Below are 26,114 nucleotides of genomic sequence, written 5' to 3'. Positions count from 1 at the left end.
CATTTGCAAAAATGTATTAATTAATCACACATTTTTTCTGTAATAATCTAATTGCACATTAAAGTTTTAATTATATTTTTATATTGTAATGATTTCACATTGAATCTCCAAATTAATGTAGAAACAACATAAAGATGCAGATTTTTACTTGCTCTGCCAAAATGTATTAATCCTTATCAAAACTACAAAAATGATTTGCTTTTGAAAACTCATATCCAATAACACTGCTTTTACATGCGCCCTTAAGTGATTATAATGCGTTCAAGGCAATACTGCGATTAAACTACGAGACTCATGCGTGCCTACTGCGACTATGCACGTTCGCAGTAAACATTCACAGTCAAATGGACTGCTGAGATTTTGAATGTATGCTATATATTACTTTCACTACATGTTCTGCTCACGGATAACTTTTGGCAGAGACAAAAGATGCTCTGGGGAAAGGTTTTTATCTTTTCTCGGAGAACAAGTGAACAATTGCAGACAACACAGCTTACAATAACATTCATATTAATAGAAAAGTGCATGTAAACGGGAGTGAAGATGTTTGATTATCATCGAATCGGATTATTGTCAATATCTTCCACTCATTAGTCATCTTTTCCCGTCCCCGACTGAGCTGTCTGTGGGTGTAACAGGTACAGAAAGTTTCATGTTAAATGCATAATTGTTTGTTAGAATTCACACAAAATTGTTCATTTACATACACCTGATATGACTGCCTAATTGAAGTGTGTGTGCCTTCCCCTAATTGTGGTGATGACATCATGAGTCAATATAATTTCCTGTTCTGTCCCCTCCTCTTCCTCTTTGCATTTGCCAGCAGCCATATCACCCTGTAGCCCAAGACTGGTTGCCCACTAAAGCTAAGCAGGGCTGAGCCTGGTTAGTACCTGGATGGGAGACCTTCTGAGAAAACCAGGTTGCTGCTGGAAGAGGTGTTAGTGAGGCCAGCAGGGGGTGCTAACCCTGTGGTCTGTGTGGGTCCTAACGCCCCAGTATAGTGATGGGGACACTATACTGTCAATGAGCACCGTCCTTCGGATGAGACGTTAAACCGAGGTCCTGACTCTCTGTGGTCATTAAAAATCCCAGGATGTCCTTCGAAAAAGAGTAGGGGTGTAACCCCGGCATCCTGGCCAAATTTGCCCCTTGGCCTCTGTCCATCATGGCCTCCTAATCATCCCCATACACTGATTGGCTTCATCACTGTCTCCTCTCCACCAGTAAGCTGGTGTGTGGTGGGCGTTCTGGCGCAATATGGCTGCCGTCGCATCATCCAGGTGGATGCTGCACATTGGTGGTGGTTGAGGAGATTCCCCCTTTCATGTAAAAAGCGCTTTGAGTAGGCCTACCTAGAAAAGCGCTATATAAATGTAATTAATTATTATTATTATTGAAGATGCACTGGAGAGGTGAGGTTATTTTGGGCTCCCTTTAATCTTTTTTAATCTTAATTTTAATTGTTGCTTTTATGTCAATATTTTCACTCTAATTTATGTATATAACATTATTCTACCTATCTGTGTGGTTGTTTTTGTAATTTCATCCCATTTAAGTTATATTTTTGCATCTGGGCCTAAATGTGGAAATGAGAGCACATGTGACAAATGTACATCACATTTGTTTTATAGATAAAACAAGGGCGACTCTCAGACTAAGAGGCTGCTTAAATTTGTTTTATATAAGGTATGTTTTCTGTTACATGTATTTTCTTGTTTAATTTGATTTATCTTCTCTCTTTGCATTGGTGATGCACTGGATAGATAAAACAAGGGTGACTCTCACACTAAGAGATTGCTTAAATTTGTTTTATATCATGAATAAAAGATCAGTGAAACTGCTGTCCTGTTCTTCCCAACACAGCCAAACCACAACGCAGACAACCGACCAGTTACATAGGTGAAGAAGAAAAGTGATCGCAGAGGGTGGTGAGCTTTGTGGGCTGAAAGACCTCCCTCAACATAGACCCTTTAGCCCAGCAGAAAGTTTCACAATTAGAAGTGAGCAACAGAACAAGATGAAGTTCTCTCTGTTTTCTGCCGTTCTTTTCTCTATAGGATGGATGAGTGTTGTGGCATCAGGTGAGATTTGAGGATTTTAATTTCTGAGCTCTTTGGTTAAATATTGTGGTCTGACCTCAGTAACTTTCACTTGACTGAAATGTAGAAGTTGAGTTGAAATTGTATCTTTATGAGAGCGTAAAGTGTGTACATCTAATACTGTCAAAGTAATGATTATTTACCTGTATACAATGATGTGCTTTTCCAAAAGTTGATGGTCGTCCACCAACCTGCTGTCTTACTGTGACAGACACCAAACCACCAGCTGAAAACATTGTGAAATATGAGATGCAGGAGTCAACAACTATATGTACTCTCAGAGCTGTAAGGCATGTACAAAGTTGTTATATTATATTACAATTTGAAAGTTTATTTTATATTTAATTATTTTTGGGTGGATAATTAAACAACGAAAGCTAAAACATAGAATTCTTTTTTTTCCATGTTCAGATTCCACACCAAGAAAAAAGCAATTTGTTCAGATCCAGATAGCAAATATGCTAAGAGAATGATGGAAATAGTGGATGGAAGAACGACAGCAAAACCTACTATGTGCTATACAAGTACAACAAACACAATCCCAGCTGTAACTACAACAAACAAAACACCGGGAAAAAAGACTGAGACCAGCACGAGTACAACAGCATCATCGATTGTTACGACAATCGAAACATCTAGACCAAAGACTGAGACCAGCACGAGTACAACAGCATCATCGATTGTTACGACAATCGAAACATCTAGACCAAAGACTGAGGCCAGCACGAGTACAACAGCATCACGAATTGTGACGAGAATCGAAACATCTAGACCAAAGACTGAGACCAGCATGAGTACAACAGCATCACGAATTGTGACGAGAATCGAAACATCTAGACCAAAGACTGAGACCAGCACGAGTACAACAGCATCACGAATTGTGACGAGAATCGAAACATCTAGACCAAAGACTGAGGCCAGCATGAGTACAACAGCATCACGAATTGTGACGAGAATCGAAACATCTAGACCAAAGACTGAGACCAGCACGAGTACAACAGCATCACGAATTGTGACGAGAATCGAGACTGAGACCAGCATGAGTATGTATATTTTTTTTGTATACATTTGCATATTTACAGATTCATAACTGTGGAGAACAACATAATATGCTCTTCTCCAGTAGAAGACTGGGTCCAGGATTACATACAGAGCTCAAACAAAAGGAAAACAACTGAAGAAACAGACCAGAGAGATTTTGCCAATAATTACTTTTGTTTAAAGAAGGAACAAGCTAAATACTTCTGTATCAAACAGCCGTAAAACATATATTCTGTTTGAAAAGTTTGTACAACTTTTATGGCTTTTTATGCTTGTACAGGATGACTTCTAAGTCTAATAAAATGCATTTCATTAATGAATAAGGTGATGGTAGTGAAAAATCAGCACTTTTATTTCACTCACAAAGTTCATCTGTTTTGTCATGATTTTTGTCCATGTTTTGTGTGTGGTTACCTTTTATTTTGTGTATTGTTTTTTCTTCTTAATTTATTTAAAATAAATGCAAATATACGAGTAATTTAACTAACACATAACCGTATTAATTTATTATGTATAGCTAATTCATATTACGTTCCGTCTCTAATACTGTAGCATCTTTCTTTTTAGTCAATTCATCTTTTTATCTCAGGTCTCTAATAAACATGTCTAGTTTTTCCCAATTAAAGACATTCAATAATAAAGTATGACTAACAGCCATCACTTTTTAACAAAGCCTTTTAGCTGTTCTAAGTTCACTGTAAACCACAGCTTATTGCTAAATACATGTCACATAACTGTGCTTTTAAGCATTGCTCGAAGCTAAGGATTTTTTCTGCTGGTCCAGTCTGCCAGCTCTGATTTTTGCTTGCTCTGCCAAAATATATAGATTAATCTTTATCAAAGCTACAACAGTCAAGAACAGTGACTTTTTTTTTCTCTCTCTCTCTCTCTCTTATTTTATGACCGACTACAGCACACAATTATTTTCACCCAGATTGCAGGTCCACTTTGTTCAGTCTTCCTAAGGACGGTGGAGTTAGGGAGCAATGGATACAATTCATTTTTAACTCGGTCCCTCATAATTATAATCCGATTGTCGCTCTCTGTGCTGCACATTTTCCGGAGGAGAACAATCTACGCGATCTAACATCTACTTCCTCAATCTAACAATCTAACAATCTACTTCCTCAATCTAACAATCTAACAATCTACTTCCTCAATCTAACAATCTAACAATCTACTTCCTCAATCTACGCGAGTTCAATGCAGGATTCGCACAACGGCTTGCCCTGAAAGATGGAGCACTTCCAACTTTAAAAACAGAAGGTGTTGTTTACGAGCCACAACCTGTAAGTATGATTTTTTCGTTGATGTGTTTTCCTGTAATAGTTAGTTCGTATTGTTAATTGTACATTGTAGCAAGGAAGTAAACGAAGGACAACGCTGTTTGGCTCCACAAACCAGTTTGTTAAATGCTTATTCATACTTATCCGACAAACACATACAAACTTTTATTCCAGTTCATGGGTAAATGAATTAACACTTAGTCAGTGTCTTCCACTGCGAATTTCTCGCAGGTAGGCGGTTTCCTCCTCTTTTATTAATGCTATCGTCCAAATTGGTCAGATCAGTCTGGCCAGTCGACATGAACAAGGCGATGCTGATTTTCACAGTTTGTATTTTCGGGGTGATTTTAGGGTCCTTCCGTGTGTTTGCAGGTATGTTTATTTTTCCTCTCTCTCTCTGTAAACGGTTTTATGGCTTGTGCAAGGGTGTGAAGTAAAGTGAGAGTAAAGTTAAAGCTAGTGCAAATGTGGTTTCGGAGCTCTACCTCTGTAGCTCTGCCACATAGAACCGAGTGGTTTTGTGAACATGTTGCCTTGTGTGAGAATGAAAAAAGATAACTTTGTACTGAAATATTCAATCAACGTGAAATATGAAATATGGATTAACCGTAAAAATTAATTTCTGTTTATATACAGATGGACCTCCAGCGAGTTCTGTATCCACCTCAAGCTAGGATACAGGACAGTGCGTTTAGAGAAAGTATTGGACTACAGAATACAAATTGAAGGACTGTGTCCCATTAAAGCAGTTGTGTAAGTAAACTACATATGCAAGTCCCTAATAGGAACTAGACTTGCCTACAGATACAGGTTACACTTTGGTTACTATTTTGACTATTTGACTGTAGTCCACTTTAGACATTCTAGTAACTATACAGTAAGAAACTTTGCAACTACATGTGAACTACCAGTCATTCGAGTATTAGACTGTCTGCTAACACTTTATTTTGATGCTCTCCCAGCAGACATTTTGCTGACTATAAGTAGCCTTGCAAGTTAAGGTCAGCTTATTCTATTAACTCTAACCCTAACTCTAACCTAACAGTCTACTTATACTCTCATGAGAGTTAGTTGACATGTAGTTGCAAATTAATGACAGTTAGTTCATTGACACATAGTTGCAAAGTTACTTACAATGTCCAAAGTGGACGATCGAAATAAAGTGTAACCCAAATAAATAAATTGCAGTGGTAAAGTCCATAAAAAGAGAAAGTGAAGAGATAAATCCGCAAATACTGAGCACTAATAACAAAACATCCTTCTTTTTCCAGGATCCAGACTGTATCTGGCAAAATACTCTGTTCTGATCTTAATAGTAACTGGACAAAGAGGGCCATGCGGAAGGTGGATGAAGCAAAGAAGAAGGCCAGAGAGAAGGAATCTGTACCTGCAGAAGGAGCATCAGCGGAGGAAAGTAGAGGAAGGGCAGATCCTGTGACAGCAACAGAGTTGCCATTGAATAGCAGGCGGTATAGAGTAAAAAGAGTAAGAAATAAAAATGAAAGACAAGCAGAAAAGCCCATTAGGGTCCCAAAGAAAAGAGATCAGAAAAAAGCGGGATAAAGGCCAATTCACACTGCACCAACAGACGCCAGTAGATGGCAGCTTAGTTAGGTACACTAGTGCACTGACTGATAAAGAAAGGAAGTGCTATACTTATGCAGCTTAAATAAATACAATAAAAACTCACTGTGGTTCTCTTTCTGCAAAATGTGTTTCTTTATATTTGTACTTGTGTGAGTAACAGAGGTCAGTTTTACTTTAATGATTGCTCAACTGGATACAATGATGTGCTTCTCCAGTAGGTAATGGTCCTCCACCATCCTGCTGTCTTACTGTGACAGACACCAGAATACCAGTTGAAAACATTGCGAAATATGACAAGCAGGATCCACCAATATGTACTGTCAGAGCTGTAAGGCATGTACTAAGTTTTTACAATTTGAAAGTTTATTTTATTTTTAATTATTTTTGTGTGGATAATTCAACAACGAAAGCTAAAACATCAAGTGTTTTTTTTCCATGTTCAGATTCCACACCAAGAAAAACGTAATTATTTGTTCAGATCCAGATAGCAAATGGGCTCAGAGAGTAATGAATATAGTGGATGGAAGAACGACAGCAAAACCTACTATGTGCTTTACAAGTACAACAAACACAATCCCAGCTGGAACTACAACAAACAAAACACCGGGAAAAAAGACTGAGACCAGCACGAGTATGTTTTTTTTTAATGTTTTTTTTACATTTGCATATTTTCTGATTCATAACTGTGGAGAACAACTCAATATGCTCTTCTCCAGTAGAATACTGGGTCCAGGAAAACAACAAACAAAAGGAAAACAACTGAAGAAACAGACCAGAGCGATTTTGCCAAGAAGGAACAAACTAAATACTACTGTATCAAACAGCTGTAAAACATATATTCTGTTTGAAAAGTTTGTACAACTTTTTATGCTTGTACTGTTAATCCCAGAATGACTTCTAAGTCTAATAAAATGAATTTATTTAATGATTAAGGGGATGGTAGTGAAAAATCTGCACTTTTATTTCACTAACAAAGTTCATCTCTGTTGTCATGATTTTTGTTCATGTTTTGTGTGGTGACCTTTATTTTATGTATTGTTTTTTTCTTCTTAATTTACTTAAAATAAATGCAAATATACAAGTAATTTAACTAGTAACACATAATTGTAATAATTCAGTATAGCTAATTCATATTACGTTATGTCTCTAACAGCATCTTTCTTTTTAGTCAATTCATCTTTCTATCTCTAACTAACATGTAGTTGATGTACTTGGGTGCTGTCAATTAATTAAAAAAAATTATCTGCAAAAATGTATTAATTAATCACAAATTGATCGCAATTAATTGCACATTAAAGTTTTAATTATATTTTTATGTTGGAATGATTTCACATTGAATCTCCAAATCAACATAAAGATGCTGATTTTTACTTGCTCTGCCAAAATGTATAGATTAATCCTTATCGAAGCAACAAAAGTGATCTGAACAGTGACTGATTTTGTCTCTAATTATAACTCTCTGATTAGGCTCCTGTTACTTTAAGACCTGACACTGGATGTTCTCCCAACTCAAGTTCATTAAAGACTTGACTCATTTAAGACGGTGCTTATAAGGATACTCGCCCTGATGTTAAATAGGTGTGTTGCTAATGACTTTGAAAGTGAAGGCTGTATCAGTAAGTCTAAGGTATGCCCAAATTCCAGTGTCATCACATTATCCAACACATTCTTCATCTTTTTTTATTTTGTATTAAATGCTTGAAAAAAAACAAACAAAAAAAAAACATTAACAACAATTATCATCATTGTCATAACAAAATACAACAATACTCACATTCTTCATCTTTGAAATGTGTGTTATCCTCTGTGCACTTAATAGCCTATACAGCCGTCCTGAAACCCTCTCCAGCTTTCTTAAATAATTAAGGAGCTATAGACTAGTATTAACAATTATGAACTTGTGTGAATCACGCTTAGGCTACTCTAGGAATAAGTAAAATGACGTAATTCCAGAAATGTTGACAGACACACACCTAGACTAAACTTTTGCTGAGCGGTTTTATACAGTAGTCTATATACGCCCCCATGAAAGCATCTCAGTAGACAGGACGTGACATGTTTACTAGATTTGTTGTTTTTCTCCTTATCCTCCTGCCTGCGGACGCAGCCATTATTATTGTGGTGTAGCCTAACAGTAGCCTATTGATGGAGTTCAAATCCCGATCTTTTTCTGTTGATTTAGTGTAGTCTACTGCGCCTTTACATGTGATCATCAGGTAACTTTTTTACATCTTTACATTGATATCAACAACATCATGATACGGGTAGTGGGAAAGTTTACATGTATGGCGAATTAGCCTATACCAGACTTCATGTTAACAGACGTCAGTTATTCACGACTCGGCCGACATGCACAACTGAAATTGGGTTATTAGGAAATGTAGGCTCCTCGACTAAAGCAAATTACGTTTGCTCGAAACGTCACATGCGCTTTTATATAGTTTTATATTAATAGAAAATTGCATGTAAAAAGAAGTGAAGATGTTTGATCATCATGTAAACATTTTAATTACATTTGAACACTGATTGTTTCTAATGTTGGCATTATTGGTGCACATGTAGCTACGTATTCAGTAAAATAACTAGTGGAGGTAGGCCTATACTACGTTATCAACAAAAATAAAAATAAAAATCAATTTAATGAGTCTTGACTTTAGGTTACTTTCGTTTTCATTTAGGCCTATTATACGCTGCTCTTGAAAGACGCGGATTTATAAGACGAAGATTATTTAAGTCTGCAGCTTTTGAAAACTCATATCCAATAATACTTTTACATGCGTCCCTAAAGTGATTTTAATGCGTTCGAGGCAATACTGCGATTAAACTACGAGAATCATGCATGCCTACTGCGATTATGCACATTCGCAGTAAACAATCACAGTCAAATGGACTGCTGAGATTTTGAATGTATGCTATTACTTTCACTACATGTTCTGCTCACGGATAACTTTTGGCAGAGATGCGACAAAAGATGCTCCCGGAACCTTTTTTTAAAAAATTTTTGGAGAACAAGTAAACAATTTCAGACAACACAGCTTGCAATAACATTCATATTAATATAAAATTGCATGTAAACGGGAGTGAAGATGTTTGATTATCAGCGAATCGGATTATTGTCAATATCTTCCACTCATTAGTCATCTTTTCCCGTCCCCGACTGAGCTGTCTGTGGGTGTAACAGGTACAGAACGTTTCCTGTTAAATATTGTTTATTAGAATTCACACAAAATTGTTCATTTACATACACCTGATAAGACTGCCTAATTGAAGTGTGAGTGCCTTCCTCTAATTGTGGTGATGACATCATGAGTCAATATAATTTCCTGTTCTGTCCCCTCCTCTTCCTCTTTGCATTGGTGATGTTGCTTTTATGTCTATATTTTCATTCTAATTTATGTATATAATATTATTTTACCTATCTGTGTGGTTGTTTTTGTCATTTCATCCCGTTTAAGTTATATTTTTGCATCTGGGCCTAAATGTGGAATTGAGAGCACATGTGACAAATGTACATCACATTTGTTTTATAGATAAAACAAGGGCGACTCTCAGACTAAGAGGCTGCCTAAATTTGTTTTATATCATGATTAAAAGATCAGTGTAACTGCCGAATGCTGTCCTGTTCTGCCCAACACAGCCAAACCACAACGCAGACAACAGACCAGTTACATAGGTGAAGAAGAAAAGTGATCGCAGAGGGTGGTGAGCTTTGTGGGCTGAAAGACCTCCCTCAACATAGACCCTTCAGCCCAGCAGAAAGTTTCACAATTAGAAGTGAGCAACAGAACAAGATGAAGTTCTCTTTGTTTCCTGCCGTTCTTTTCTCTATAGGATGGATGAGTGTTGTAGTAACAGGTGAGATTTGAGGATTTTAATTCCTGAGCTCTTTGGTTAAATATTGTGGTCTGACCTCAGTAACTTTCACTTGACTGAAATGTAGAACTGAAATTCTATCTTTATGAGAGATTGTATATGTCTACATCTTATACTGTGAAAGTAATGATTATTTAACTGAACACATTGATGTGCTTTTACAAAAGGTGATGATCATCCACCAACCTGCTGTCTTACTGTGTCAGACACCAGAATACCAGCTGAAAACATTGTGAAATATGAGATGCAGGAGCCAACACTACTATGTACTCTCAGAGCTGTAAGGCATGTACAAAGTTGTTATATTATATTACAATTTGAACGTTTATTTTATATTTAATTATTTTTGGGTGGATAATTAAACAACGAAAGCTAAAACATAGAATTATTTTTTCCATGTTCAGATTCCACACCAAGAAAAAAATAATTATTTGTTCAGATCCAGATAGCAAATATGCTAAGAGAGTAATGAATATAGTGGATGGAAGAACGACAGCAAAACCTACTATGTGCTATACAAGTACAACAAACACAATCCCTGCTGTAACTACAATCGAAACATCTAGACCAGAGACTGAGGCCACCATGGGTATGTATATTTTAAAATACAATATTAAAACGAAAAGTGATCGCAGAGGGTGGTGAGCTTTGTGGGCTGAAAGACCTCCCTCAACATAGACCCTTCAGCCCAGCAGAAAGTTTCACACTTAGAAGTGAGCAACAGAACAAGATGAAGTTCTCTCTGTTTTCTGCCGTTCTTTTCTCTATAGGATGGATGAGTGTTGTAGTAACAGGTGAGATTTGAGGATTTTAATTTCTGAGCTCTTTGGTTAAATATTGTGGTTTGACCTCAGTAAATTTCACTTGACTGACATGCAGAGAAGTTGAGCTGACATTGTATCTTTATGAGAGAGTGTGCATGTGTGTATATCTTATGCTTTGAATGTAATGAATGCTCAACTGGATACAATGATGTGCTTCTCCAGTAGGTAATGGTCCTCCACCAACCTGCTGTCTTACTGTGACAGACACCAGACCACCAGCTGAAAACATTGTGAAATATGAGATGCAGAAGTCAACAACATTGTGTACTCTCAGAGCTGTAAGGCATGTACAAAGTTGTTATATTATATTACAATTTGAACGTTTATTTTATATTGAATTATTTTTGGGTGGATAATTAAACAACGAAAGCTAAAACATAGAATTCTTTTTTCCATGTTCAGATTCCACACCAAGAAAAAAGCAATTATTTGTTCAGATCCAGATAGCAAATATGCTAAGAGAGTAATGGAAATATTGGATGGAAGAATGACAGCAAAACCTACTATGTACTATACAAGTACAACAAACACGATTCCAGCTGTAACTACAACAAACGAAACACCGGGAAAAAAGACTGAGACCAGCATGAGTATGTATGTTTTAAAATACAATATTAAAACAATTTTATTTAGACATTTGCATATTTACAGATTCATAACTGTGGAGAACAACATAATATGCTCTTCTCCAGTAGAAGACTGGGTCCAGGATTACATACAGGGCTCAAACAAAAGGAAAACAACTGACGAAACAGACCAGAGAGATTTTGCCAGTAATTACTTTTGTTTAAAGAAGGAACAAACTAAATACTTCTGTATTAAACCGCCGTAAAACATATTCTGTTTGAAAAGTTTGTATAACTTTTTATGCTTGTATACTAATAATCCCAGGATGACTTCTAAGTCTAATAAAATGCATTAATTTATTGAATAAGGTGATGGTAGTGAAAAATCAGCACTTTTTTTTTTCACTCACAAAGTTAATTTCTGTTTTGTCATGATTTTTGTTCATGTTTTGTGTGGTGACCTTTTATTTTGTGTATTGTTTTTCTTTTCTTCTTAATTTACTTAAAATAAATGCAAATAAGTATAAGTAATTTAACTAATACATAACCATATTAATTTATTATGTATAGCTAATTCATATTACGTTATGTCTCTAATAGCATCTTTCTTTTTAGTCAATTCATCTTTTTATCTCAGGTCTCTAATAAATGATGTTTTATTAACAAAGTTCGGGAGGAGCAGGTTCAGATAATTAACCAAATTATGCACAGCTGGAGATTAATCAGTAATCAGCTCAATGACAGAGTATAAATTCACAGCAGACCTATCTCTGTTCATTGAAAGTTTGTCAGCATTTGGCTGCGCCCTATCTTCCCGAACCAAGCTCTCCCATCCGATGAAGGAATTTTCCGTCCTTTTGGAATATTTGCCAGAATCCTCGGGTGTTATATTGCGGGCGTCAAGCCAAATAAACGGGTCCTTGCCACCAGGCGAGATACCAGCGATCTTCTTCCGCATTTTTTTCTAAAACCAGATCAATTAAGTAACGTTTTTTCCTGCCATGGAGAATGGTCATAAGGCCTGCAAAGCACCACGCTCACGTTTCGGGCAATGCCGCCCTCTTCACGCGAAAGAACGGGCTTCTCCAGCAGCTCTAGGCCGAAGCCGCAGGCCCTCAAAGAGCAGCGCCGCAGATTCGTACCGGTCGGCCAGCCTACGCTCAACCCCGTTGGCTGAACTCCGCGAGCGCTCCGCTCCGTGGTTAAATTTCACATTGCATTCAGTTGTTCAGTTATAACGAGGGGAACACGTTTTAAATGGTGTCGGTCCAAATTATTTTCTGTCATTAACGCGCTGCTTTCTTGTGGCTAAAACACACAAGTACAGTAGCTCGCGGCCTCGTGCATTACGTGCTGAACGCATGCGCTCAGAATCTTTAACCTAACTTATATCGGTAACTATGTCCTGCAATTCATCTGCATAAATCGCGTAGAAACTTAGTTATAGCATAAATGTTTTTATACATGGTTACAAGCAATGTGCTTCACACCAATAGTTTAGTGATCCTTAAATGAAACAAAATTAAACAAACACAAAGTGCCTAAACTAAATTCATGCAAAGCGTCGTCTTTTACGTAAGCTGTCTCCTTAGAAACCAGCAACAGATAAACGAACAATTGTTATCTAAATCAGAGTGTACTTTGATGTTGTTAATCATCAAACGTTCAATAATTGATCTTTCAGCCCTGCACAGTTTGGCTCAGCTCTGGATTCCAAACGCAGGTTAAAACCATGGGTTCAGCCTCATCGAATCCTGGCCATTAATTTAAACACAGTTGATCTCCAGTCCTCATGACAAAAAAATAAATAGGACTTTCGGATCTCGTCCACCTCTCAGACAGTCAATATCGTTATAAGCAAACTGATATCTGTGCTCGGCCACTTAAACAACAGAAATGCATTTCATCTCTAACCTCCTCTTCATCACGTCTTAGATTAACGCACAAAAGATGACCATCGGCTCTCCAAGCCCCACTCTCCTCCTCCCTTTGCTCATCCACACACTGTAGGAGCTCATTTCCATGGTTTCATGTGAGTCTGGCTATTTTTTTTATTTTTTTTCTCTGCCACAGCAGTGATGTTTCCTCTGCCCCCTCAGGTTTTATCTTACTCCGGCTTTTTCTCCATTGCCGCAACAGTGATGTCTCCTCTGCTCCCGCAGGAGCTCTGTTCCCTTAGCTAATCTTGTTTACTGCCACTGCAGTGTCTCCTCTGCTCCCACAGGATTTCCGTTTCTCTCGCTATTTTTCTCCCCTGCCATAGCTGTGATGTCTCCTCTGCTCCTGCAGGAACTGTTTCTCCGGCTAATTCTCCACTGCTTCAGCAGTGATGTCTCCTCTGCTCCCGCAGGTTTTGTTACTCCGGCTATTTTCTCCACTGCCACAGCAGTGATGTCTTCTCTGCTCCCGCAGGTTTTGTTACTCCAGCTATTTTCTCCACTGCCACAGCAGTGATGTCTCCTCTGCTCCCGCAGGTTTTGTTACTCCGGCTATTTTCTCCACGGTCACTGCAGTGATGTCTCCTCTGCTCCCGCAGGTTTTCTGTTACTCCGGCTATTTTCTCCACTGCCACCGCACTGTCTCCTCTGCTCCTGCAGGTTTTCTGTTACTCCGGCTATTTTCTCCACCGTTACAGCAGTGATGTCTCCTCTGCTCCCACAGGAACTCTATTTCTCTGGCTAATTTTCTATACTGCTGTCTCCTCTGCTCCTGCAGGAGCCCTGTTTCTTTAGCTAATCTTGTTTACTGCCACTGCAGTGATGTCTCCTCTGCTCCCGCAGGAACTCTATTTCTCTGACTAATTTTCTATACTGCTGTAACAAGGCTGTCTCCTGCTCCCGCAAGAGCTCTGTTTCTCTGGCTAATTCTCTACTGCCACAGCAGTAAGGTTTTCCTTCACTCTCATGGGTTTTCTGTTACTGGCTATTTTCTTCCCTGCCGCAGCAGCAATGTCTCCTCTGCTCCTGCAGGAACTGTTTCTCCGGCTAATTCTCTACTGCCACAGCAATGAGGTTCCTTTGCTCCCTCAGGATTTCTGTTACTCTAGCTACTCTCTCCCCTGCCGCAGTAGTGATGTCTCCTATGCTCCCGCAAGCTCCGTTCTCTGGCTAATTCTCTACTGCCACGGCAATGAGGTTTCCTTTGCTCCCACAGGATTTGTTACTCCAGTTCATTTTCTCTACTGCTAGCAGGGATGTGTCTGCTCCAGCAGGAGAACTGTTTCTCCGGCTAATCTCATCTTCTGCTACAGCCTTTCTCCATCCAGCGAGCTCGGTCTCCCAGAGGTTGTGCTGTAGCATGCATCTAAGTCTTCTCTTCTGTCCAGCGAGCATTAGTCTCCAAGCGGACACTGCATACATCCTTTTTTCTCTCTTCTCTGTCCAGCGAGCATTGGTCTCCCAGCGGACACTGCATGCATCTATGTTTTCTCTTCTCTGCAAGCATCGGTCTCACAGCGGAGGCAGTCCTTTCGTCCAACCTCATAGACTGCCCAAATAATTCCAAACACGAATTCTTCTCGCCGCTCGGCCACCTAAACCATGCTATACACAATTCCGCAAGGCCGCCCTTTCATCACACACCTCCTCGCCCTGAGTTTATGGATAACTTACTCTAATCAGTGGAATGGCTTAACCTTTTTCTTCGATTACATCTCTCTCCCCCTCGATTTAAGCCGTTGACAGCTCCTTCTAATCGTCGTCATGGCTTTCTCAGGGGGGAAAGTGGTGAACTAACAGAATCCTGGTCCATCGCGACAAACTAAACTATGCACTGCATCAACAAAGGTCGTTCTTACTCACCCGCGTTAATTGCCACTCCTCAGATGCCTCATCTGGAACTCCGCTTGATTAGTTTGTAATAACTGCCAAACACGTTCCACGAGCACAAAATCAAATCGCTGACTCTCTCCCATTACTCTTTCCAGAAATTCGGGACGTTGGTGCCAGAAGCATAAAAAGCTTAATAGAGCTATCCAGCCAGCATGCAGTTTTCAATAAATTAGTCTACGGTAAGCCTGCCCCCGCCATAAATCTCAAACATCCCTGCTCATTAAAAGGATTCAAGAACTTATCCCACTCGTCCGGATACCAGTCAATCTATTGCAATTGACATACTCACCAAATGTATTCCAACACTCTGTCTCGCATACCATTCCACCAACTCCGTCTGCACACTGGAAGCACGTCTGTCCTAGCTGTCTTCGGTTTTTCTCCACCGCTCCAAATTGACTATCACATCTAACGTCGACTCAAATACCCATCCTTCAATCTCAGATTTACAGATCGTAGATATCGAAACCATATTTTTTTTCATTAAACAAGTAGTAAACTGATCGAGCAAAAAGGTCACTTCGTTATATTTTCAATCCACCAACCCCCATCCTACTGTACCACTCTCGTTTGATTTACTGCAGTATAAACGTTCAATGTTCAAATCCCTACTCGGCCCACATCAGAAACGTTCAAAACCTACATCAGATCCAGCCGCTTCCACATCAAAACGCTCACCAAGCCATAATTAAATCATTCATTTCCATCACCTGCTGCGCTCCATCCATTGTCACTCTCAGTACCAGTACCAAGTTCCAACCCACTTCCAGTATCATTTGGTTCGTTGCGTTCTAGCTCGATACAATAAACATCTACAATACAGCGTTTTTTTTACAAACAATGGCAGGCTCCCCCGTTCGCACACGTAACGGCTCCTCGTTCAAGGGCCGGGCTCTGCCTCCCTTCCGAAGCGCTGATCGAGCCCTCCCGTTCGAATCGCAGTGAGAGTCTGCCCGTCTTAGTCGTCGTGGGGCGGCCGCGCTCGTGTCGCTGTGTGGGCTCCCCATTCGTCGGGCCGCGAGGGTTCTGTTCCCGTGTCCCAGCCCCCTTCGAAGCGCCGGTCGAGCCCCCCGACAGAGTCCAGCGGGCGCCCTCCCTTCCACTGGCGAGGCCTACCCATCCGATGCCGTGAGCATCCAAGTTCCCGTCGGACGCTGTGAGGGCCCTCCCAGTTGAATGGCTAAACTCTTTATCAAATCACGCTCGTAAAAATCTTGCATCATCGAGTTGACAGTTCAACTGCCGAATGGGCTTATCCGTCCGATGCCGTGAGCATCCAAGTTCCCGTCGGATGTCGCGAGAGCCCTCCCGGTCGAACAGTCAAGCTCGTTTTTAGTAAATACCTTCTCATGCCCTGCACTTTTGGGGGGATTAATTCCACATCATTTTACGATTGCTGTCCTGCGCTTACCTGGCTTTTATGGGGGGAGTACTCTGGGTTCGGGCCTAACTCCGAGCTCGGAGCCCTCCCCCCGGACAGCACGCCAAATACGCATAAACTTATTGTACTAATTATATGTAGATGTGAACTCGTGAAATGATGTTTTATTAACAAAGTTCGGGAGGAGCAGGTTCAGATAATTAACCAAATTATGCACAGCTGGAGATTAATCAGTAATCAGCTCAATGACAGAGTATAAATTCACAGCAGACCTATCTCTGTTCATTGAAAGTTTGTCAGCATCCCTCCTCCACCCCATCTCCTCACTTACAGTTCCATCTACACTTACCAACTGGGGGGAGTACTCTGGGTTCGGGCCTAACTCCGAGCTCGGAGCCCTCCCCCCGGACAGCACGCCAAATACGCATAAACTTATTGTACTAATTATATGTAGATGTGAACTCGTGAAACATGTCTAGTTTTTCCCAATTAAAGACATTCAACAAAGTATGACATACAGCCATAACTTTTTAACAAAGCCCTTTAGCTGTTCTAAGTTCACTGTAAACCACAGCTTATTGGGGCTTATTGCTAAATACATGTCACATACTGTAACTGTGCCTTAAGCATTGCTCGAAGCTAAATATTTTTTTCTGCTGGTCCAGTCCGCCAGCTCTGATTTTTGCTTGCTCTGCCAAAATATATAGATTAATCTTTATCAAAGCTACAAAAGTAAGTCAAGAACAGTGTCTTATTTTATGACAGACTGCAGCACACTTGTTAGGCTGCTGTCACTTTAAGCCTAACAAAGCGGACAGGAACGGTTTCTTCATTTGTTCTATTTTTACAGTCACAACCTCTACAATCACAGACTACTGCTTAACAGCAAAAAAAAAAAAGAAAAAAAAAGAAAGAAATTAGTGAAGACAAAAAATGTATATGAGTTGACATTGTTTTTGTTTTTTTTCTCCCATATAGGTGCGGAACTTCAAGCAAGCTGCTGTCTTGCTGTGACAAGCACCAGAATACCAGTAAAAGACATTTTGGATTATTACATACAAGATAGTTTGCTATGTCCCCTCAGAGCTGTGAGGCATGTCCAAAGTTAATATAATCTATCATAATATAACATTTTGTGCAGAAATAGGTAGATAACTGAACGATGAGAGCTAAAAAGTCAAGTATTGTTCTCATGTACAGGTTTCGCACCACGGAAAATATAATCATTTGTTCAGATCCAGAAGACATTTGGGCTAAGAAAGCAATAAATGACGTGAATGAAAGGAGAATTCCGACAAAGGAACCTTCCCAAGAACCTTTCGAGACAAGTATAACAAACTTCCCAACTACAACCACAATACAAAGGCCCAACACTGAGGCAAACACTTCTGGGCCAACATTCAGACCTAGACTGCATGGTTTGTTTGAATTTTTTCTTCTTTTTTTTCTTTTTTTTTTTTCTATTTTGACATGTAAAACATTGTTGTTGTTTTTTTGTGAAATGTTGCTTTACCCCTACAACTAAAGACTACTGCTTAACAGCAACAACAACAAAACTCAAACATTTTTAAATCAATGAGTAATGGCAAACAAAAAGTATACCTTTTTTTTTTTTTCTCTAACAGGAAATGGGGGTATTCATGTGACAACCACCACAATCCCTGTAAAATACATTTTGAAAAATCTCAGGTAAGTTCAAAGTTATTTGCACAATATGAAATTAATTGTGATACCCAGTTGCAGTAATAAATTATATAATTAAATCATGACAGCTTAAAAGTTGTGTTTTTTTTTTATTTTGTTTTTTTTATTTACAGGTCTCGCAGCAAGAAAAGGCTCCACAAGTTCCAAGCAGGGGTTTGGCAACGAATGCAAAAAAGCTTCATTTGAAAAATGAAAGAATGAGCAAGCTAAATACTCAAGTTTTTACTTTTCTAACAGCCTATACAACGTTTCTTTGAAAACTTTTTTTTAATGGCTTTTTATGCCAGTATACTGATATAACCAGGATGACTGAATAACTTTTAACTCCAATTATTTTGCCTGTTTTGCCTTTATCTTTATATTCACATTTTGTGTGATGCCTTGTATTTTGTGTATTGTTTTCTTAATTTACTTAATCAAAAATAGCAACATGTAATCTTTTGTTCATGTTACTTTTTGTATGCATGGTGTTATCGGCTACATAATAAATGGTCAAATGCCTGATGCCTGAATTACATGTGTATATAATATCCAGTGCCTGAAAACTTTATATTGATGCAGCTTTAAGCTTTGAGTGAACTATTATTTAACCCTTGTGTGGTGTTCATATTTTTGTTATTTAGCCAGTGTTCGTCGGTCTGGTGGACCCGCTGCATTTTGGGTTTTTAATTCAACACAAACAATTTTATGTTAAAATACTCAACAGATGTTTACTTCATCCCAATTACAAGCAATATAAACAACATATATGGTTAATATTTTCTCTTTACCTTTGTTAGATCACATTTAGGAATTGCAACCTTGTGCGGGAACAGCAGGTGTAGAAACATAAAACTCACTCTTGCACTCTCTCACGCTTACATACAATCTCTCTCTCACACGCACGCACGCACACTCACACACAAACACACATACACAAACACACACTCACATGGATATGTGGTTTACGGTGACTCTCCATAGGCGTAATGGTTTTTCTAATGTACAAACTGTATAATCTATCCCCCTACACTAACCCTACCCCTAAACCTACCAATCGCAGAAAACTTTTGGCATTTTTTGAATTTCAAAAAACACCATTTAGTATGTTTTTAAGCCGTTTGATTTATGAGGATACAGATGTCCTCATAAACCATGTTTACATTGTAATACCCATGTCATTATACACGTTTGTGTCCTCATAAACCATATACAAGAACACACACACACATACACACACACACACACAATAACAGCAGGCCTTGACAGAAGGAGGACAGAGTGAAGGTACACAGGACCTACAATTTCCACACTTTTATTAGCCCCCCGGGTCCAGTGGACCCGAACATCGTGTAATATAAATGTGTAGGGGGGCTGTACAGTGTGTGGTCATTGAAAATGTGTTCTGATATATATTCTTCAAAGAAAATGAGCCAAGGCCAATGAGTCTGAGTTTGAAAAAATAATTCATTGTATAATTTTTCTATTGATAAAAAATGAAAATGGGTCACCATACATGGGTTAATGCCGCAGTCAGATTACATCAAACCCTAACCCCTTTCTTAAAATGTGTGAATACAGTGGTAGATGCATATCTTATACTGTATATTTCAGGACTCCGGCACAAAAGAGAGGAGGAAGTGTAGAGGACAGTTCGGAGAGGGTGTCAAAACTGTTATCACTCTTAGTGCATCTTTCGGGTTAGTCTATTCGTCTTTCTATTCCAGACTCTGCTGAACTTGTTTGTTTTGTTTTGTACTGCCCTAAGACCCATTGAAAGGGACTCCCTTCTTAAATAAGACAAGTCCCATTCATAAACTTACTGTGTGTGAAAAATATTAAGTAACATTATGGACAGCATGTATGTTCAATGAAATAATATATAAGTTAATTGTTAAAAAAAAATGTCTGTATGCAATATTTACTTGTTTATGCTGTGTATTAATTTTGACCCAATAGGACAATTTTGTTGAAATACCTTTATTAAAAAAAAATAGAGCCATACTCTACAGTGAGCACAGTGAGCAAGCTAACGGTGGCATTGAAAAATTGAAAAACACATACCGGTATACAAATGATTATTATTATTACATCATTTTATTTTAAAATAATAATAATTTATTTATTTTTACTGTTTTATCTCAAATTGTGCACAAACCCCTTAGCACCCCCTTGTGTCCCATGGTCTCCAGTTGCAACCAAATGACCATGTTCAAGATAAGTTCAATTCTATTAACTATAGCTTATTTTCTGAGTCAGAAAAAAACAAAGCAAGTAAGCTAAATACTACTAGGCCATGGATATGCCACGTTTCATGGACACTATGACTCTTTGAAGTACACTCTAAAAAATGCTGAGTTGTTTTAACCCAATTTTGGGTCAAATATGGACAAACCCAGCCGTTGGGTTACATTTTTATAATACATTTTTAATCCAACGTATGGGTTTGTCCATATTTGACCCAAAATTGGGTTAAAACAACCCAGCATTTTTTAGAGTGATAATGGAAAAAGGGACTTTTCACAGACCCCTGATACAAATTAGTATTATATTAAACAACAGTATATATATTTATATATACTGGAAAAAGGCATGTGACTTATTTATAGCTGTAAACACTTTGCGTAACATGAGTCAAGCCAATTATATTTAGAAACAGTAGTTTGTGAATGAAGTCAGGTCTATCTCTACATACAGTGCATTTACAATAAGTTCCATTGTATGTAATGGTAGCATGGATATACCACGTTTCATGGACACTATGACTCTTTGAAGTACCATGTAAATGGAAAAAGGGACTTTTCACAGACCCTAGATACAAATTAGTATGTGCTTATATATATATGTATATATGTATATATATATATATATATATATAACTTTGGACCCCATTGATCTTTTGTTTTCGACAGAAAAAAAAACGACATGAGGGTGACTGTGAGTAATCAATGACATAATTTTTATTACTGGGGTGAACAATTCATTTATATACATTTACTTAAGCATGGAACTTCAATACTTTTTCCACTACTGCTGAAAACCTGGTTATCAGTTCCAGAACATGAAGTATTAACAAGCATTCTGACTGTAACTATAATTATAATACAACTCTCTAATATTTTCCAGTGACTCAGGTCAAGATGATGTAATTCTGGTCAGTGAATACTGAAACTTCAGACATGAACATTGCACCCTGGCCACTCTTTGGTTTACAAGAACTTAGTATGTACTGCATAATGATGTGCAGCATTACTGTCACTACTTCCCCTCGCCGAACAGAGTGTGATCCTGTGGTCTGCCATCTCTCATCTACCACCAGAACTCTCTACAAATAGCTCAGAGGACATCGTACACCCTGTTTCTTGAATATGATTTTGAAACAGGAAATGCGCATGTGGTTCTTCATTTAGGGTTACGTATTTACTTTCATATAAGACCAGAAAAGAGTAGTGTAGTAGATAGGGCAGTAGTAAACAAACTCATAAACGTTAACCTTATAAAATGCCAAACATTTGCATTAGCTATGTACATTTGATCATTCTAAATACCGTAAAGAGAAAAATGACATCTCAAAACAGCTCACGTGTCTGCTTAAGTGTAGGTGAGTGCTGGGTGGGAGCTGGTTTTGTTTTAAGGTCTCACTGAGCCGTGGAAGATCCCATTAAGGCTGAATAAAACGTTTGTGGTTTCATGATCACAGCCCCTTTAAGCCCTCTGTAGTTTCCACACACGTTTAACAGACCCACATTTTATATTTATTGCTCACAAAGTGCACAAAGTGCACAAAGCCTCATATTTTAGATGCATGCAAACTCATTTTTGGCTTTTTTATTTATTTTGCTGTTCAATTCAACTTCAAAGCTTTTTCTGTCTATGCATTTCCTCTTGCATGTGACATATTTATAGCTAAACACTTTGCGTAACATGAGTCAAGCCAATTCTATTTAGAAACAGTAGTTTGTGAATGAAGTCAGGTCTATCTCTACATACAGTGCATTTACAATAAGTTCCATTGTATATAATGATAGCATGGATATACCACGTTTCATGGACACTATGACTCTTTGAAGTACCATGTAAATGGAAAAAGGGACTTTACACAGACCCTAGATACAAATTAGTATGTGCTATAATCTTTTCAAACAATTATTCTTTCAACTCAGATTGTTTTTTACCACATTTTTTACCATAAAAAAATTAAATTCAATGTGTAACTTGCTGATACTTGAAATTTACTAGCATTTTCTGAGTGAAAATGATCTATACACCAATTTTCAGTGTAGATTAATATTGTAATCATTTAGAATCAGTACCTACATATAATTACTGATACTAATACCATCTGGTACCAGCATTGTGTCACGAGTGGTTGCTGGAAGGCAGAAGAGGATATTCAGATTCCAACACAAAGTGATGCCGATCCAACGTATGAACAAACAGGCAAGGACAAAGCAATATAGACCAAACAGAGAATGAATGTGAGGGAAAGGAATAACTTATATAGCAAACACAAATAAGAATGATTAATAGAACACAACTGACACAATTGAACTAATAATGAGGAGCAGAAAACTGAACAAAGGAGCATATGATGAGAATGAAAACAAACTAAAAGTCCATCATAATGACTCTAAACTGAAAATAATGGTGACACATTGTACCATGCTACCCCACTTTTTAAGAGTCAATTTATTTATTTATAATAATAAATAATGTTTTTACGTAAACAAAATAAAAAATAAATAAAAAAACACCCTCAAAATTAAATAATAATAATTGTTATAATTAATATTAAATTTAAAACCTAACCAGGGACAGAGGCTGCAAGTGAGCTATTATGAGCTAAAACTATGTATAGAACATGAATTCAACTGAATTGTCACTTGGACCAAAACTGTAGGCCTCGATGAACTGAATTCAGTCATGTTGAATGCTCATTGTGAATTCTGTAACCCCTTATTTTCCTCTATGTGGTTGAGTGCATCTCTTTCTCTCTCACTTTTGGCTTCCACTCATCAGTCATCTTTTCCTGTCCCCGACTGAGGTGTCTGTGGGCCTAGGTGACTAAGAAAAGTGATCGCAGAGGGTGGTGAGCTTTGTGGGCTGAAAGACCTCCCTCAACATAGACCCTTCAGCCCAGCAGAAAGTTTCACACTTAGAAGTGAGCAACAGAACAAGATGAAGTTCTCTCTGTTTTCTGCCGTTCTTTTCTCTATAGGATGGATGAGTGTTGTGGCATCAGGTGAGATTTGAGGATTTTAATTTCTGAGCTCTTTGGTTAATTATTGTGGTCTGACCTCAGTAACTTTCACTTGACTGAAATGTAGAAAAGAACATTGTATCTTTATGAGAGAGTGTACATGTGTACATCTAATACTGTCAAAGTAATGATTATTTACCTGTATACAATGATGTGCTTTTCCAAAAGTTGATGGTCGTCCACCACCCTGCTGTCTTACTGTGACAAACACCAGAATACCAGCTGAAAACATTGTGAAATATGAGATGCAGGAGTCAACAACATTGTGTACTCTCAGAGCTGTAAGGCATGTACAAAGTTGTTATATTATATTACAATTTGAAAGTTTATTTTATATTTAATTATTTTTGGGTGGATAATTAAACAACGAAAGCTAAAACATAGAATTCTTTTTTTACATGTTCAGATTCCACACCAAGAAAAAAGCAATTATTTGTTCAGATCCAGAGAGCAAATATGCTAAGAGAATGATGGAAATAGTGGATGGAAGAACGACAGCAAAATCTACTATGTGCTTTACAAGTACAACAAACACAATCCCAGCTGGAACTACAACAAACGACACACCGGGAAAAAAGACTGAGACCAGCACGAGTACAACAGCATCACGAGTAGTGACGACAATCGAAACATCTAGACCAGAGACTGAGACCAGCATGAGTACAACAGCATCACAAATTGTTACGACAATCGAAACATCTAGACCAAAGACTGAGACCAGCATGAGTACAACAGCATCACGAATTGTTACGACAATCGAAACATCTAGACCAAAGACTGAGACCACCAAAACAACCAACCAACCAACTTCAGTGTCCAAAGAAAACTCAGAATCTTCTTTGAGAGCTGTGACAACATGTGGGACTTCGCCATCAACAGAAAAACCTGGAATAGACACAGTTAAACATCTGAACACACTTAACACAATGGACAATACAGAAATAACCTCTAGAGTGACCAACACAGCTTCACCCAGGACGACAAAGCTGTCAAAGTTAGTTATAAGAAAAAGAGGGAAAAGCAAGAAAAGACTTAGAAAATTTCAGATGGGTATACACAGAAAAAACTGAACAATCACACACAAATCAGTAAATTTGAACTTGAGGCACTACAGTATTATTTAGTCTTAAACTTTGGTATTGAATTTTTACTTGTGAATGACAGAAATCTTACGATTTTCGACCAGTTCAATTGTGTGGTGAGGTTTCGAATGAGAGTGTAATTTAAATAATTTGCTTTATTGTTGTTTGTTTAATAAATTAATCAATACATATTTGTAAATATAAATAAAACGTTGATTCATAACTTTATTTCTATTACAATAACCAATAAATATAATTAATATATTGCTGGATGTTTTTTTTTTTTTTTTTTTATTTGTAGACATGCTGTTTTAAAATTCTTTAATAGTTCTTAAATTGTATTGCTTTCAAAATGTTCCACAATAAATAAAAAAATTCATAGACAAGTCTTAAGTGATGGTCAAAGTTGGTTGATCTGAAAGTGATGTTAATGGAAAACAGGCCTTCATCATATCAATATCTTCCTACATTGAGGAGTGCAGTGTCACGTATACCCACATGGTGGCAGACTAACCTAGAGAACCATTTCAAGCTAACTGCAGCATTTAGCAAACCATGAGAATGCTCAATCAGCCAGTTAACTGTTTTACACCAGTAGAGTTAAACTCATTGTTCATGTACTACAGAATAAAGCTGATGTAAAACCTTGAAAGCAGCTGCAAATCAACTGAATTGTCAAAAACAACCTCACATATTTTTCTGTGTGAGTCTCTCTGTTAGGCCTATAGGTACTGCAGCAGTTCCACATAAAGAAAGCAGTGCATTTCAAACTTAAACTTCAAGCTATAATAGTCTAAAGGGAGAGCGTCTCATTGTCAGCCTCAGCAGGGTGATAATACAGTTTTACCACTGGCACTCTGGAAGTTTGGAAGACTCTTTTTCCCCCCTGCATATATAGGCCTACTTCATCCCACTTGCTCCAGACAGACACAAACTGATCCGACTAAGGTAAAATAATGCAATTAGACCAGCACAATAATGTTGATTTCAGACACAGGACGCTGGGGCGTCTTATTTTGTTTCTTGATTTTCTCTCTGTTTGTATTAGCACGCTTGTTGGGTCATCAATCGTATGGCAGATAGAAATGAGATTCTTAATAAAGCTTGCGATTGGAATGAACGTAGCAGGAAATTACAATCAATACTTGGCTTCAGATACTCATCCGATATTGAGCCTTTTATAAGATGAAAAAAAATGCATTGCAAAATGTAGGAAACTGAAAAACAGAGGAGAAGCCTGGTGTTATCAAACTTGAGGATACCTCTGATAAGCTGGAGAATGGCTTTTATTTAGATCTTGAAACAAGAGGTAAACAAAACAATTGAACTGATTGAGATCAAATCTCGCAGGTGGGGAGTTTCACACACACCTGGCTTGAGATCAGATCGCATTGAGCTTCTCTTTTTTTCACCCTGTATATCTGTGGACGTTATGACTGGAGGCCCAGCTGCATTTTGTACATAAAAATAAGTCGTTTTTCTCCAATAACAACAACAACGCTGAAACTGACGGTCGATATTGTTTATATCACGGCTGTGAAAAATCTCACATAAATGTGTGAACATTTACAGCATTCTCCTTCACATTCATGTGGGCAG

The 26,114-nt window shown here is 38.1% G+C and overlaps 1 protein-coding gene and 3 long non-coding RNA genes across 18 annotated transcripts; all 4 read left to right on the top strand.

The window, feature by feature from the left end:
* Nucleotides 1-1,402: 1,402 nt before the first annotated feature.
* On the top strand, nt 1,403-2,368 carry LOC311292917. Its single transcript, XR_014627847.1, has 3 exons — nt 1,403-1,689; nt 1,867-2,084; nt 2,275-2,368. It is a non-coding gene; the product is annotated as an uncharacterized lncRNA (long non-coding RNA).
* Nucleotides 2,369-4,318: 1,950 nt separating this feature from the next.
* LOC311291386 lies at nt 4,319-6,964 on the top strand. 2 transcript variants are annotated; one of them, XR_014627565.1, is made up of 5 exons: nt 4,319-4,432; nt 5,066-5,182; nt 5,701-6,349; nt 6,460-6,647; nt 6,733-6,964. It is a non-coding gene; the product is annotated as an uncharacterized lncRNA (long non-coding RNA). The 2 variants fall into 2 exon arrangements; XR_014627566.1 differs by having other exon boundaries at nt 5,066-5,239.
* Nucleotides 6,965-7,959: 995 nt separating this feature from the next.
* On the top strand, nt 7,960-18,947 carry LOC311291384 (uncharacterized protein). Of its 14 annotated transcripts, XM_084410384.1 has the most exons (13): nt 8,108-8,232; nt 9,179-9,197; nt 9,654-9,871; nt 10,057-10,174; nt 10,294-10,478; nt 10,660-10,683; nt 10,876-10,996; nt 11,116-11,303; nt 11,406-11,486; nt 17,469-17,583; nt 17,691-17,908; nt 18,116-18,179; nt 18,308-18,712. In XM_084410384.1, exons 3-13 carry the CDS (start codon nt 9,808-9,810, stop codon nt 18,378-18,380), a joined length of 1,251 nt encoding a protein of 416 aa, XP_084266510.1. In that variant the 5' UTR covers nt 8,108-8,232; nt 9,179-9,197; nt 9,654-9,807; the 3' UTR covers nt 18,381-18,712. The 14 variants fall into 14 exon arrangements, with proteins under 14 accessions (XP_084266508.1, XP_084266515.1, XP_084266504.1 ...); XM_084410378.1 differs by lacking the exon at nt 9,179-9,197 and having other exon boundaries at nt 8,063-8,232; XM_084410387.1 differs by lacking the exon at nt 9,179-9,197 and having other exon boundaries at nt 8,079-8,232; nt 10,879-10,996; nt 11,409-11,486.
* Nucleotides 18,948-23,236: 4,289 nt separating this feature from the next.
* On the top strand, nt 23,237-24,908 carry LOC311292035. The gene is made up of 3 exons (XR_014627654.1): nt 23,237-23,415; nt 23,602-23,719; nt 23,840-24,908. It is a non-coding gene; the product is annotated as an uncharacterized lncRNA (long non-coding RNA).
* The last annotated feature ends 1,206 nt before the right edge of the window (nt 24,909-26,114 follow it).

The sequence above is a fragment of the Rutilus rutilus genome (genome assembly GCF_951802725.1).
Source record: "Rutilus rutilus genome assembly, chromosome: 6".
In the NCBI taxonomy this organism is placed as follows: domain Eukaryota; kingdom Metazoa; phylum Chordata; class Actinopteri; order Cypriniformes; family Leuciscidae; genus Rutilus; species Rutilus rutilus.
This window is presented reverse-complemented; position numbering and strand designations above follow the sequence as displayed.